Here is a 15,478-nt window from a genome sequence, read left to right on the forward strand (position 1 = left end):
ATGTGTTTGTACCCTAATATGTAACTTCCTTCTTGATGGTTGAGGAACTGTGGATTTTCCCAAATAACTCTTAAAATTAAATGACTCAAATCTCTTTCCTTCTGCTAACCTCTGGGCTAACACAAAGCTATCTGATCACACTCATGCAAGTATGTAGCATTATTTCAGAAACTGAATTCCAACATTCATGTGGTGAGCCATATGATGGTGATAAACTATGGGTACTGTTTCTTATCTCACTATTCTTACCATTATACCGTCACCTTCAATTCTGCTAATTTTGCACTCCGGCCATGGACCATTTCAAGCTTTTTGTACTTTGTCTGCCTTTGGAGGAGTCCATAAAAGATCCACTGAAAAGTTTTATTTTTTTCTTAATATTATAGGGAAGGTTTTCTTATGGCATGAGAATAAGTTATTCTCCAGTATTTGCAAATAACACGATGTGAATGCTTCTCCAGGTATTAGTGTGTGTCAGGTAAGAGTGGATCAGCTGAAGTCTCAGGTTCAAATGTGAGCAAAGACAATATTTATAAGCAATATTCCGTGCAATGTACCCAGTCAGTGTACTTGCTGGCTTCTTTCTATTTAGCCTGGATCACTTGCTGGAAATCCCTAAACCAAACTCTTCCTTTCTCAGCTGTTGTGCCCTATGCTGCGTTCTACTTCATGGCCTTTCTTTTAAAACTTTGGGGCTGCAAATCAGGTGTGTGAGAATGTCTCGGTGAGCTGTGTTGTGTGTATGCCCCTGTAATTAGGCCAACTTGTACAGAGCCCTCCTGACTTCAGTCTCACTGATGCCACTCACAACTATGCAGCTTTAGTGTCAGGACACCTGGCTGCACGATTTAACGTGGCAGGTACATGATAAAAGCCTTTACTACTGGGTTTGAGACCTGTTTTGGGGAATATTCAAGGAGAGAAATATCCTAGAAAGAAAGCGCATGGTGTAGCTTGAATAGCACAGCCACAGCTAATCTGTTTTGGTGGGAGAGGCACTGATGAGTTTGCTCAGAGGCCTGCAGTCAGGGAACAATGGTCAGAGCCAAACTTTATTTCCAGAAGTGCTCGGTGGTGATTTACAAGAGAGTTTCTTGAACACCTATGGCTTTGCTTCTATCTCTTCGTTACTTGCTCAAATAAGAAACTGCATACAAAACCATTTTAGGATCAGATCTGCTTGTCAACAGATTATACTTAAAAAGAGGAGAATTGGTCACTAGTTATCTGATACAAAAGACTGAGTACCACAATCACAAGTTCCTGTTCATTCTCTTGTGATGCTTTGTTATGCCATAAGGACTTCCCTTTCCTTCCCTCCTTCCCTTTGGGACATCCACTGCCTGCATCTGTGAAGAAAAGAAATCCTTCAGAGGGCAAGGCAAGAGACCAAAAAAAACACCCCCCCCCCCAAAAAAAAACCAAAACAACAACAACAAAAAGACACCTCATACATCCTTTAGATGATTCTCAGAACTGGTAAATGATCCTCTAATCTTCCGGTGTGCTATGGATGCTTCCAACAGAGCAGATACTGAGACCCCCAGGATTGTTTGGAACACAGCCCTTTCATCTTCCATCCTGTTTCACATTGTTAATCTCTGAAAATGGAGTTGTGGGCTGGTGAGTCCTTGTAACTCTGGTAGGAGCTTTTAAAGTGAATGCCACCCATGATTTCACTGCTGTTAGCTTGTGAAAGGTACGCTTAGTACCTTGTGCTAATAAGGCACAACAATACAATCCAAAAGTTGAGCCCATCTATCCTATTCCTGTCCTGTTCTTGGTGCTAGATTTGGAACCTAATTTCCTGCTCTAACTTTCAAAGCTTTCTGTCTTACCAACTTTGCCAGTGCAGTACTGCTTATTGTTCTACCTCTGATCTCAACAGCTTCCAAATGTCATTAGGTTTTGATTACTTGCTGCTGAATGCCAGGGAATGGTGGCTACTGTGGGCAGTGTCTGAGGCATTAAGGTAAGGTGCTAAATAATGCTTCGCCAGTAGTTACAGGAGATAAGACCATGGTGGAAGCAAAGGTCTTAGGCTCTGTGAGGGTATTTATGCGATGTTTAATTCACTACCAGTGAATGGCTTCATAATAAAGCATTACTACATATTTTGCAACTTTATCTTGATGTAATTTTATATGTGATGTGGTGCTTGCGTAGAAATTATCTTAAAGGGCCACATGCTGTTAAATAGAAGTGAAATTTACGTAACCTGGAAGTGTTTGTGCCCTTAGAAAAGAAAGTCATTTTTATTTAGTGTACTGTTTTATGCAGTAAACTGGGATGTCCAAAACAACCTCAGGCACTTGGGCACCCATTCCCCTCTGAGGTTTTTAATATTATTAGGGCTCTGGTTTCCCTTGGGGTGCTTTGAAAGTGACAGCTAAAGGCTCTTGAAGTTAAAGGAAGTCCTTTTATACCCTAAATGTATGCTATAACTGTTAAAAATGTTGGGTAAATATGTAAGCATGCAGAAAATGTAAAGATAAAAGCAAATAGTGTATTTTCATCTACAAATCCAAATTAAGTTTACTAAGTTGCCCACCTGCTACCAAGCTTTCTATGGATGAGTTTCTGTCTTTAGCCATAACAGAAAATGTCTAGAAACCAGCTTGCTTTATCCAAAGACAACATCCATTTCTAATAACGACTAGTCATTTAAACAAGCTTGTGCTAGCTTATGAATAGTAATACAAAGTACTTTCAGATAGGATGAAGGAGCATAAATCACTAAGTGTCAGGAAGCTTAGAAACCAGTATATCCTCAGGATTGTTTAATAGAGTACAAAGGGAATTGCCTTTAAGCTAGAGAAATCTTGTATCCAGTTGCCCACCAATGATGCTTCAAATAAAAAATTGTTCTCATATGAATCTTGGCATAAAAATTTAATTAGCAGATAAGCTCTTTCTGAGGATGAAAAAAAAAAGTGATTTCTTTTGATATAGTCACCTTCCTTTAACTGTTTACTTTTTATTTCTGTATTGCTCACAAAGACATGATCTGCCACTTTCTATACCTACTTTTCTCTCCTTCAGTAGTGATTTTCAAATATTTTTTTACCTAGTGTCAACAATTTTGGGTTGTTGTTTGCATTATGTTTCAGCATAATAATTGAGTACTTTTCTTGGAAGACATTTAGAACACAAGTAAGAGGAAAAAATAGATAATGAAATTTAATAGGTGGTGGTTAACAAATTGCTGTTATTAAATAAGGTAATAATTGTTACTGTCATCGGTATCTTTGTTTAAATTAATCTTTCTTTAGAAGATTGCAAAGATAGTATATAACAACCAGAAAATCAGTCCTCCATGGGAATCAGATACAATTTTTGTTGTTTCTTACAGTTTCATCTCTTTAGAACATGTATTATTTTTCTTTTAGAGGAATTCAATCTTATGACTTTAGTACATACTTTCAGTACCATATCATGATTCCTGTGAGAATGATTAAATTGATTTTTTTGTTTCATTTCTCAGATTTCAACAAATATACTTTAAAATGAGATTTTTTTTTTTCCTTTCTCCTAGTTATATAAGAAAAGGCAATGAAGAAAATACCACAAACCTTTAACTCTCTTAGCATCTGCTCATAATGTCAAATGTCATAATGTCAAAATAATTACGTCTCTGGTCTAATGTGTCACATTTTCCAAAAGTGCACTGGTGCTTGTATATACTGTGATCAACTTGAAGCATAAGTGTGTGTGTATCATTTGTTCTTTGCAGTTTGAAAAAAATCCTTTGAGGCCTAGAAATGTCAAAGAATGTGTCTCTGCTTCAAGGCATTCCTTGGCATATCCATCAGCTCCCATGCTTTGAGATCTGCTCCAGAACAGTCATTAGACCAGCAGATATCTGAAGGAGTATGTCAGAAAAGATGTGACAGCCTGAAAGATGTAGTCATAGGATCATAGAATGGTTTGGGTTGGAAGGGACGTTACAGACCATCTAGTTCCAACCTGCCTGCCATGGGCAGGGATGCCTTCAGCTAGAACAGGTTGCTCAAAGCCCAGTCCAACCTGGCCTTGACCTCTTCTTGGGATGGAGCATCCACAACTTCTCTGGGCAACCTGTTCCATTGTCTCAGCTACCTCATAGTGAAGAATTTCTTTTTTATACCTTTTCAAAATCTACCTCCTTTTAGTTTAAAACCATTACCCCTTGTCCTATTGCTACACACCCTGGTAAAGAATCTCCCTATCTATTTTGTAGGCCCACTTTGAATATTGGAAGGCCACAACAAGGCCTTCTCAATAGAAGGGCTGATCTCAATCCATTTGTCACCCGGTATGTAGTGATGTTTGGGATTTCCCTGGCCCAGGTGCAGAACTTGCACTTGGCCTTGTTGAACTTCATGAGCTTTGCATGGGCACACCTCTCAAGCCTGTCAAGGTCCTTCTAAAGTGTCAGCTGCACTGCAAGCTTGATGTCATCTGCAAGCATGCTGAGAGTGCACTCAATCCCACTGTCAGTGTCACCAAGCAAGATATTAAAAAGCACTGGTCCCAGTACAGAGCCATGAGGGACACCATTTGCTACTGGTCTACACATCTGGACATAAAGTGATTGACCGCAACTCTTTGGATGTGACATCCAGACAACTTCGTATCTACCAAATAGCCGTCTGTCAAGTCCATGTCTCTACAATTTAGAAACAAAGTTGCTTGCGTTGTCTAGAAATCAACTTTTATTTTTCTAGTTGAAGAGAAAAATATAATTTTTTCATATATACAATATTTTATTTCCTGGAAATGGTCTCTTTTGATACATTTCACTCTTTTATGTCCCTCACAAGCCATTGATTTTAAGGAAAAAGGATAAAAGTTTTCATTTTGAAGACTCTGAAACAATGTGCTTTGACATTTCTGAAATTCACCTTGCACTTTCCTAGGAGATCAGAGTCAGACTCTGGGTTTAAGGAAGCTGAATATAACAGTAAATAACCTTCTGGAAATACTAGACTCCTTAAGTTTTCAGAAGAATCTGGTTGTCCATGTAGGTCAGTAATGGAAGCTTAACTATCACTACAAGTAACAACACCGTGTTTGACTTGTTTGCTCCTGTTCTTGTTATTTTCCTTTAGGAAGAAGAGGTCATTTGGGTTCTTTGAGATTGAGAGTGCTCAGGTGGTGTGGGTCAGTAGTAACATGGGCTGGGGATGTGGGAAACTAAATACTGCAGAGAGATCATAGACTACAGGGAGAAAACAAAGAACAGCTGGTCACTCATCAGAGGGGATAGAAAGAAGAATTTCCTGGAGATGCAGGAGAGTGGGTAAAGCTTGTTGCTAGATTTGAGGACTTGTCTTCATAGGGGGGAGTTATGGTTTCAGCTTTACTCTGCTTTACAAGTTGCTTTGGGCTTTTTCTGTTTACAAAGTTAATTGTTGTCATTGTTACTTCTATAAAACCTAGTTTTGGAGGGTTGGAAGCCCTTGGCTTCAGGAAATTTACAGTAAGAAAAGCTTTGGCCTACTACTCCTGTGTGCTCTGACTCCATGGGTTTAGGTAGGACCAATCTGCAGAAAGCTGGTCCCTATATCTTCTTTCAGCAGCTATTCTTTCAGTCCTAGTAAATAGCCCTGAAGTGAGTTTTATAAAGTAAAGTCAAGGCTTTCCAGGAAGTTTGATATGACTTCAAAGCTAAGAAGGCTTAAAGGACAGAGAAGGATTTTATGAAAGACAGACAGTTTGTCGTCTTCAAAAGCTTCTGGAGCCTCCAGTTAGAGTCAAAGATGACAATTCCTGCTCCTAATTTCAGTGCTGGACCAAAGATTCTTGCACAAATTATTTACTTTCTAAGTAGTGATTAAACCTCAAAGTTTTATTTTGATGATCTTCAATTCAAAACAATGAAACCAAAACATTGATTTTTTTTTAATTATTATTATTTTTTAAATAACCAGATGACATAAGAATGAAAGTAAAATGGTCAGTTTTGGTTGAATGAGACCAAATTTCTCATTTATGGTAGAGCTATATTCTTAAATTTGACAGCCAAATCAAATACTGTGAATCTGAAATAAGAACTTCTTATGTATTTCTAAGAGCCCATGCTCTTTTAGGAGGCAGCGTCTTTTGGAGATGTCCTCTAAAATCACCTGTTCTTTCTATCTTTAGAAGGAATTGTCTGGGCTGCTTCTTTCTCCTAGCTTTGTAACCCTCAAATACAACTGTCATACTTCAAAATCTGTATCTTGAAGTTTAAAGACATTTTGTATTTGATAACTGCTATATAATTTCTTCAGTGTAAAACACCTGCTACGTTATTTTTCTAATTCCATGATATTCTTTGCACACTTTCCCCACAAAAATATATTAACATTTTTTTACAAGTGTGTGGAACGTCTATAAAGTTGTCGAATATAAACTTTAAAAAATCATTTTACTAAGTGTATGTTAATGAAGGTCATAGTACTAAAAAGCACTGATGTAGGAAAGCAGTGTATTAAAAAGGTAATCAATGCATGTTACACCACAATTAGTTTGGAGGGAAATTTTAAAACAGTAGGACTTCTTTGTGTGTGTGTGTGTGTGTGTGTTTGTCATCATTTACGTTTTTTTTTAATGTCTTCAATTGTTATTTTTCAGTTTTACAGAATTTTTGGATCCATTCCAGCGGGTTATCCAGCCAGAAGAGATCTGGCTGTATAAAAATCCTTTGGTGCAATCAGACAACATACCTACTCGTCTTATGTTTGTAAGTACTAAAGGTTTGATGGTTATTTGATAGCTGTAAACCAAGGTCACTTCCACTTGTTGAGCAGTAAGAAACCTTTCAGAAGTACAGGATGTTCCTTTAATTCTAATGACAATTGCTTTCCAACCCAGGGATGTACAAGCTGACAAAATGTAGTGAATTGTGAAGAGTTTCTAGAAAGCAATAATACCAGATTAACTGAATTTAGGAACATTGATTTTACAGTTTAAGATTTAAGCTGGTGTTAAGTAGAGGGATGCTTGATTAGGGAAGCTTTTCGAATTAGCTAATTGGGTGACCTTACTAAACCTTGCTATGCTCTTATTGGGTTAAGTGCTTAAATTTTGAAATCCAATTTGTTTTAGGCATATTAGGCACAGAGATATTTGCCTCCAGCTACTGTTTGGATCTTTCTTGTAGACAAAGCCTTTGCTTTAGGTTCTGCCAACAATCCTGAGGTCATTGGGTGTGTATTAAATATATGCCAGAGCTGCTCTGCTGTCCCTGTTCTTCTGGTTCTCCACAGCATGGTACATGTTGACATGCAGGCTGTCTGTCTAACTGTCTGGTTATCAAAATTTGTGGTTTTTATAAAATTCACTAGTAGTAATGATTTAAAATCAAATAATCTACACATATAAAAGTGCAGTAAGATAGACCAGTAAATACATGCTAAGAAATTAGGGGGTATAGTTTGGGCTATTAAAACAAATGGGCCAGTCCGCAAAAGCTTCATCAGATGAAGTGAACATTTTTTTTTCAGGAGTGGGCACGACAGACTAGGTCAAATCCTCATACCCTTGTGTTGAAGCATCTTCACCTATGTTTTCAGTGAAGCCAGGGGTTTACTTTTCAGATAAAGAGCCTGAACTCAGAATAAATGCAAATCAGCTATGTAATTTGTCACCGTTGTAAATCTTCTTTTGTTTTAAGACATTCAGTTAGGGAAATGTGATAATTACATATGGAACAACTTGAGCATGCTTCCTGTTTGTGAGGCAACAACATATTCCAGCCTTCTAAATGAGAGGCTGAAGGCCTAGTTTTAAAATCACCAGCCTATTTGTTTATTTTGCACTAAGAGGAAGCTCTGCTGTGTAGTTTTTCCAGCCTGGGTAACCTTTTAACTTTTTTTTTTCCTGAAATGGAAGACTCCTGTTTAAAACAGCAACGACAACCAAAATGAAACATTAAATCATTGTGCTAAGAAAGGCTGAGCATTACCTTGCCACGTGGTTTGTCTGATCTGCGTTTATAACTGAACAGTTCAAGGACCAATAGTGAAACTTTGGACAGGGGTTTGCTACAGTGATTAAACTATTATTGAAACTGGTTGGAGTGATCATTAGTCCTTTCTCTGGACTCTAGGCGGTGTCCACTGGGAAGCACAGCTCTGGGATGCGAGCATTAACATTTAACATTTCCCTGTTATCCACTTCCCACAGAGCCAGCTCTTTGTCTATTTTATGGCAGCTGGGACTTCCAGGCAGCTCTGAGTCAGTAACTTTTGTATAATTCGTGTGCTTTCTGGCTCATACCATGACATCCCAATAACTCAAGGAACAGCTTCTTAAATTAAGAAACATAGATCACTTCTAAATGGTTTGTTCTTATTTCCTTAACTAAAAAATAAATAAAAAAATCCAACCTTCACACTGATCACAAGTTCTCATTATGTAAAAATCTCATCTTGCTACTAGTGTTATATTCCAATATTCAAATGTATGGCTATGGCTAACCAGAAGGCAATCTCTCAGATTTTATTTATGAACTGCTGTTTTTTTTTTTATATGCTGAGAGCTTTGAATTTAAGAGAAATGTTGTGTGTGAATACTCCAGATACAAGTTAGACAAGTTGACCTCTGCATTGGTAGCAAGCAATCTATTAGGACTGAAAGACCTGAGCCTTGTTTTTTCTCTCTGTCAGTGGATATTCCTTGTTTAAGAAGGTGCAAGGCACTGTTAATTACTCTTGAATGCACGGACGTAAATGGGGATCCCTGCCCCAGAGTATCTTCAGAACAAAATGAAGTACTTCTACAGAAAATTAAGTATCTCACATTCTGATATCAGTGGACGATGAGAACTCCTGTGAAGGATTTTACCCCCCAGTGAAAGCTGCAGTGCAGGGTTGTGTTGGGGTAGTGAGGCTGCTTTCTGTCTTCTCCACTCTCCTGGGATAGAAGGCTAGGAGCTTCTGCCTCATTCACCTCCATCCAGATTCTCCCTGACCCTCTTCTTGCATCAGTTCTGATTTGTTCCAGGACTCTGCTGGGAAAAGGTAAGAGTGCCACCAGCAAAATGGGAAAAAATAGGATGGCCTGCCTCTTGTGTTTCTCTTCCTTCCCATCCTTTGGTGAGACAAGCTTTTTAGCTAGCATGCAAAGTGCTGGCAAGCAGAAGGAAAGAACAGCAGGAGAAAATGCACAGTAAGGCTGAATGGAAAAGTAGGTCTGAGGCTAATGCGGTGGCCAATGTGACAAATGTCGGTGCCAAGTGCTTTGGTATTGTATGTCTCTAGACTGCTGTGCACTGCTCTTTTCTCCTTATTGCATTGCAGTAATCCTAACAGGGAGAGGAAGACATTGGAATCCTCACACAGAGCTCTGCATGACGTGGGATAGGACTGGAGTAAGACTAAATGTAACTGTCAGTCCAGTTTGGCAAGAGTGGTGTGTGAAGGAGCAGTATTTATTGCAGGGCACGTAGGAGATTCCCTGTAGTAAGGGGAAAGCTGGATTTCTTCTGCCGCACCATTTGCAGGAGGGCTCTGAGCAAAAGCACAGTCTAGCTTCACGCCACTGAAAAATACCGTGAGGTTCTGAAGCCATACAGTACTGTAAATCACTGTTGTCCCACGTGAGAATCATGTCACTTGTGGAAGTGGGTTTTCTCAAAATAGATCGAGTGCTTCTCTGTGGGATTTTTGTAACTTTAGCGTGTCTTTGTCTTGCTAGGATGAATAATGAATGAGATAGATAGACTTTTGTCCTTATTTCACCAAAGTGGGGAAATATGTTGGAATATTTCACTGCTGGAAAAGAAAACATTACTGAGATATATCTGAGGAGAGTATTGCTCATTAGACTGCTGCCAAATCTGTTATGGATATGAGCCATACAGAATTATTTTACAAAATATAGGAAAATGAGTCCTTTTAAGCTAGACTTTCTTTATAAGGGTGTTTTGCTGCAGAATGATAATAAAGAAAAAAAGACACCTTCCAACTAATGCTTGTGTGTAAGGAACAGCAACCGATGTACCGCAAACATGAATATTACTTCATCTCTCTCAAAAATCCACGTGCTTGTAAAATATGAGGCAATCTGTAGTTTTACCAGATTTCTGAAGAGTAATTGTGAAGAGTTTCGGGACAAGTTGCCACTTGAATTCTGTTCTTTGACATTTTCTGCTGTTCATGCTTGTTCAAAAGGTTTCTAACTCCATTAAACCACATCTAGCAGCCTGTCAGCCTGGCTATATTTCTACATGTTCTTCAGCAATGGAATGCAGATGTTTTTCTTCTTTTCTTTCCTGGTGGCAATCCTTACTTTTTTGAATGAAACTAATAATTCTAGGTTTGCTTTAACCATTTTTATTTTTCCCTTTGTCCCTGAAAGCAGAAATTAAACTATCGCTGAGTAGGGAGAGAAATGAACATTTCTGAGTAGTAACATAACCTAACTTAAAACTCCCTTCTGTCTCCAGGCTGTATGAAATTCAAGTGGAAATGGTACCTTTCTTGCACAAAACTTGGTGGCTTTCTTTTAAACGTAAAAAAGGGAAAGAGACTCCAGACTGCTCTAATCTGCATGGCTCATGGAGGTAGATAATCTTCTGCAGATGCAGGTGAGGGGAATCTGGTCCAAGATGTACTACCAAAATCATAAATACAGTGCATTTTCATGTTGTTTCATACGCGGCTTGAATCAACATGAAAAGCAGAAAATGAGGATTGGGATTAATCTGTTTTCTAAAAGGAAGAAAGGAGTCACGTATCTTTGATCATAACATGTCTGTTCTGAATCAGTGTCTCTGGTTTTCATTTCAGTGGGGCTGTTTAAGGAGTAAGGCAGTGTTCAGCCTCAATAAAGACAGTGTAATCTTACTCTGAGTCTGGTGCCCCCCAGTGCCACATACAACTTCATTTTTGCCTTCATTAAAAATAGTCATTTTCATTTTTTCTTCAGGAGCTAGAATGCTATTGAAATACCTCTATTTGCTTTTGAACAGATGTGATTGTGAAGAGGTTTGTAGAAAGGAATTCCAGAAAGGAATTCCGGAACTAATTCCAGAAAGGAATTCCGGAACTAATTCCAGAAAAGAATTAGTTACCTTACCCCAGACCTAGCAACAAGCATAAATGGGCTATCTTGCCTACCAGTTACCTTTTGAGTCAGACCTTCAACTGCAGAGGTAAAAGGGATGATGGAAGGGCCATTTAGGAACAAAATCATACTTTCAGTGGGAGGCTACTATTGATAAACTGCCTGTTGTTATGCCTGGGAGAATGGTGTGTTTCTCTGTAGAAAGATGAATACCTGGGATGGGAGGACAGTCTGCAGCGTACCAACACTGCTCTAAGCAGGATGCTTTTGGGATAACTGAAACATTTACAGTGAATCGTCAACCATAGTCCAGTTGCTCTATGCTAATGGAGATGTTGTTCATCAAACATGTGCATTGGTGTGCAGGTTGCTTACAGGAGGAATACTGTTGTACAGTGCTAACAGTAAGAGAATATGGTTGTGCTTAACTGATGAGTTTACTTGACCTATTCAGGTGTTGTTTTTCTGGTTTTGAACAAAATCAAGCAGGTGGCTCCACTTCTAAACTCGTCTGTTAATCATAAAGTTATGGTCTTTTAAAGATCCCTCTAAAGCCACCTCAATGCATTCAAGAATGACAGTTCAAAAGAAAAAAAAAAGTAATATAGCACTCTGTATTGTCAGGAAGTTTGTGCTGGAGTCTGGTACGTTGGATAGGGTCTTTCTGAGAGCACAGGCTGGTTGGGCTGCCTTCTGGAGTAATGCTTAGTGTGAAAAAGTGTACAAGATATCTGTGGATCAGACTATGAATTTAGTGAATTTTGTCTATAAATTTAGAGAATGTATAGGCTGTTGCTTTTTTTCATTTATGAAGCTGACGTTTTAAATGCAGCTCCAGGCAATTACAAATCAATTATATCTCACAATTATATTACAGTTTTAATGTATTCACTGCCCTGTAGTTACAAAGACAAATCATCCCACTTTACTTGAGGTCAGGAGTTTGATAAAGATCATTCAGCCTTCCAGTTCAAATGGAGCTAACTGGAACTAATTATTAATCAGTTGGACTGAAAAGAAATTGATGCTCTAACACATGGTATTTGTTATCTCTTACAGGCAATTTCATTCCTTACACCACTAGCAGTCATTTTCGTGGTGAAAATAATTCGGCGGACAGACAAGACTGAAATTAAAGAGGCTTTCTTAGGTAATGTGTGTTGTATTTCAAGATGGAAAATATGTGGTAGTACTCAGAGATTGATTGCAGTTGTAGTGTAAGCCTTGAAGAAAACCTGTCTCCATTACAGTATGTTTCAGTGCAGCGGTGGTTGCAAGCAATCCTACCAAAGTCTCTGATTTTATGCATGCTTCTAAATGTATAAATTCTGTGCCTTAGTTCTTCAGTCTTGCTAGAAAGGGTCAGAATTTGATCAGTAAAATCAAGACCAGCTGAGAGAGACTGTCCAGATGTACCCTTTTTCTGTCACAGTTAATCTACTGCTTACCTCTTATTTATAGTGCAGCTCTTCTGAATTCAGGGTTTGACAGGAGAGTCCTGTGAGACTCAGCTGCTTAGTTTAGAAAATTATTTCTCTCATTGTTTTCTCTGACCTTCTCCTGGAGCTTACTGTTCCCCATTGCAAAATCTGTGCTCATGGCTCAGCTTTTGCAATCACAAGCTGATGTTTTATCTTAAAATGCCAGTGTAGCTGGATGTGCACTTAATCCTGGACCGTGAACTGCTATGGTTGTGTTATGGATGAGGTCTAATTGCAGTTGGAGGCAGCAGCTACCAGCACTGGGAACCGAAGATGCTTTTGTGACAGTGTATTTGAAACATGCCTAACTCTGGAATTCTGTGTTTTATTGGCTAATTTGCCCTTGAATTTATTGGAGCCTAGATCATAAGGTCAAACTAATACTCAGCCGTACCTTAGCTAGGCTGGATATAAATGGCACTATGTATCTGCCTTTGAATTTTTTTAGACCAGGCTGGGTTCTTGTGGCATGTTCTTTCTCCAGTTGCTCTTGCACAAGCCTGAGGAGATCCTAGTTTCAATTTGTCTGCTGAGTCATTTGTAGTAAGTTCTGACATGTCTCATAGTGATATTTTATTGACAAGTCCATTCAGTAGAGGTAACCCTGATTAATAAAAATGTATGCAGTCACAGTGCTGAGTTTTATTTTCTATTGTTTGAGAAGGAAGCTTTGGATTAGTTTCTTCATCACTTGTTCTTACCTTTTTGTTCTAAACAGGCATCTATTTTTATTGCTGTTCTTGCCTTCTTTATGATTTCCTCTATAATGCCCATGAGTAAATTCTGTTCTCAGGTCCATGTCAGCTTCCCTCCTGTTCTCCCTGATGCCCAAATTTTAAGGAAACCCCAACCTTGATGTTCTGTTCTGCACAGTATCTCTGTTCAATACGTGCCATAAATGTAGAACTGCTTGTGGCTTAATTGTGTTCAAGTATAAAGTACATTAATAGATTTCAGTATGTTAATGTGTCTGGTGGTGTGAAGATTCATTGTTTGATACAGCCTTGCTGTTTTGCACTAAGAACTGTCACATAATGTTCCTAATGAATAATTGAGAAATCCCTCAAAAACTAAATTTCTTTACACATCATAGGTAGAAGAGATCAAAGGTTAAAAGGATGTGAAAATGCTTTGCCCTTCATATAGCCATTAATATAAGGAAGGTGATTCCATGCACCTAGGATAAGGAGTAGTTAGTTTCCTGATGTAGGAAACTTACATCCTTTACTCCTTTCTCTTGCCTCTTTCTTTGTACTGAGTGGATTATGCGTCTTGTGGTGGGCAGTGTGATTTTTTTTTTTCTGAAGTGAAAAAAGTGAGAGCAAATGCAATTCAGCTAACACACTGACATTTGATATTTGGATTGCCACCGTTAATAATACACAACAGTGGAAGAAGCATGGTTCAGTCAGACATGCCATAAACAATCAAGATAAAGCTCAATGAAAAGGGTAAACTTTACTTCATGTCTTGGAAAGCAGATATCTCTACGTTTCCAATTTTTTTTTTTCAAAAAGGAGAATGTAATGCCATGACAATGCTGGTGATCTGCATTTGATTTTTAGGAAACTTTCCTTTCAGTTAAGACGTGATCAACATAAGTAACTGAGAAAATACAGTTGAGAGGAAAAAGCGTGGGCATGAGTGGTCATTGTGAGCATAGGTATAGAAAGTGGAAGACTGTTTTGAACAGTATCACTGTCTCTAAAATTTACTTGTTCCTTTATTTTTACTGGCAGCTATTGTTAAAGTCTGAGAAAAATGTTATTTTTGATTGAGGACATCCTTTTTTTTTTTTTAACTTAAAGAGAAATAGATCCTATAACACACATCTTTATGATCTATAATATCCGCAGGCAAAGATTTTATGGAGACAGGATGAGTGCTGCTGCATCTGGGGCAGCAGTCCAAAGAGAAAATAGCTCATGCAGCTGTCACAATCAAAAATTCTATTACTGTAACTGTTCTGCTGGAAATCAGAGATTTGCCTGAAATCAGTTATTCGTCTGTTGTAACGGGGAGCTACAGTACGGACTGCAGCATCAGGTCAGCTTTATACTAAAAAGAGTGCACACTGGATCCAAGTGACACTGAAAGCTAGGTAGAGATTTCCACAGGCTCTAGATGAGGTTATTTGGAAAGTCCTGATATGTAAGTACAAATAAAGAAGATCAATACAATCATACCTAGCATGACAATTCTTCTTTGTTACTCACGTTTTATTAGGAAACTTGGTTAATTCTGGAAGATAACATAGGAGGAAAATGTCAAGTTTTTTAGTCAAAACATCCACATCCTGTTGAAAGGAAAATTAAAAAAAAGAAAACATCCAGTTCTAATTTTAGTAAAAAGTCAGTTTTTAGCCTTAATGTAGGTTACTTAATTGGGTCACACACACACATGTAAAATACATATAAACATAGGTCTATACAGGAATTCTTGACCCAAAAAGTGTAAGGCTTTCATTGAGTAAATTACAAAACTGCTAAACATAGAACTTGATTCTCTAATAATTACTGCTATTTGATGATTTATGCCTCTGCAAACGACATGGTAGGAAAGTCAGCCTTGCATTAAGGAAATAAAGTTTCTGAAGAGTAAAAGCAGAGCAAAGAACATCGTGTGATTCTTTGGGGTCTATCCTCATTCTGGTTAAGAAAATTAGTTAATAACAGTGAGTTACAAAGCTTGTTCAGTTTTCAGTTCAGTAAAGGTTTCAGTCTGTAAATCAAATGCTGTGATGCTACAATATATATCTTGGTATTTATGTTGTTGTTCATTCTGTTTTGTAGCTGTTTCTTTGGCTCTAGCTCTGAATGGAGTCTGCACAAATACTATTAAATTAATAGTGGGAAGGTAAGTCTTTTCATGTTATAAATGATGGCTATGACTTTTAAAGAAACGAAGACAGAGTTGGCAAATACAATACATCTTAATAAAACGATAACCACTGCTCCAAAGAA

The 15,478-nt window shown here is 38.1% G+C and overlaps 1 protein-coding gene across 2 annotated transcripts in view; it reads left to right on the forward strand.

Annotated features, from left to right (window-relative positions):
• The window catches only part of PLPP4 (phospholipid phosphatase 4), a 61,391-nt gene that overhangs the window by 14,463 nt on the left and 31,450 nt on the right, over positions 1-15,478 (forward strand). Inside the window, exons 1-4 of one of the 2 annotated variants that reach the window (XM_080596559.1) lie at positions 6,598-6,706; positions 10,415-10,555; positions 12,094-12,184; positions 15,308-15,371. In XM_080596559.1, coding sequence (XP_080452685.1) covers positions 10,526-10,555; positions 12,094-12,184; positions 15,308-15,371 — 185 coding nt within the window. In that variant the 5' untranslated portion in view covers positions 6,598-6,706; positions 10,415-10,525. Of the gene's footprint in view, positions 1-6,597; positions 6,707-10,414; positions 10,556-12,093; positions 12,185-15,307; positions 15,372-15,478 lie in introns of those variants that run through there. The other variant, XM_080596558.1, reaches the window with a different exon arrangement.

This window comes from Anser brachyrhynchus (assembly GCF_964034855.1).
Source record: "Anser brachyrhynchus genome assembly, chromosome: 6".
Taxonomy (NCBI): Eukaryota; Metazoa; Chordata; class Aves; order Anseriformes; family Anatidae; genus Anser; species Anser brachyrhynchus.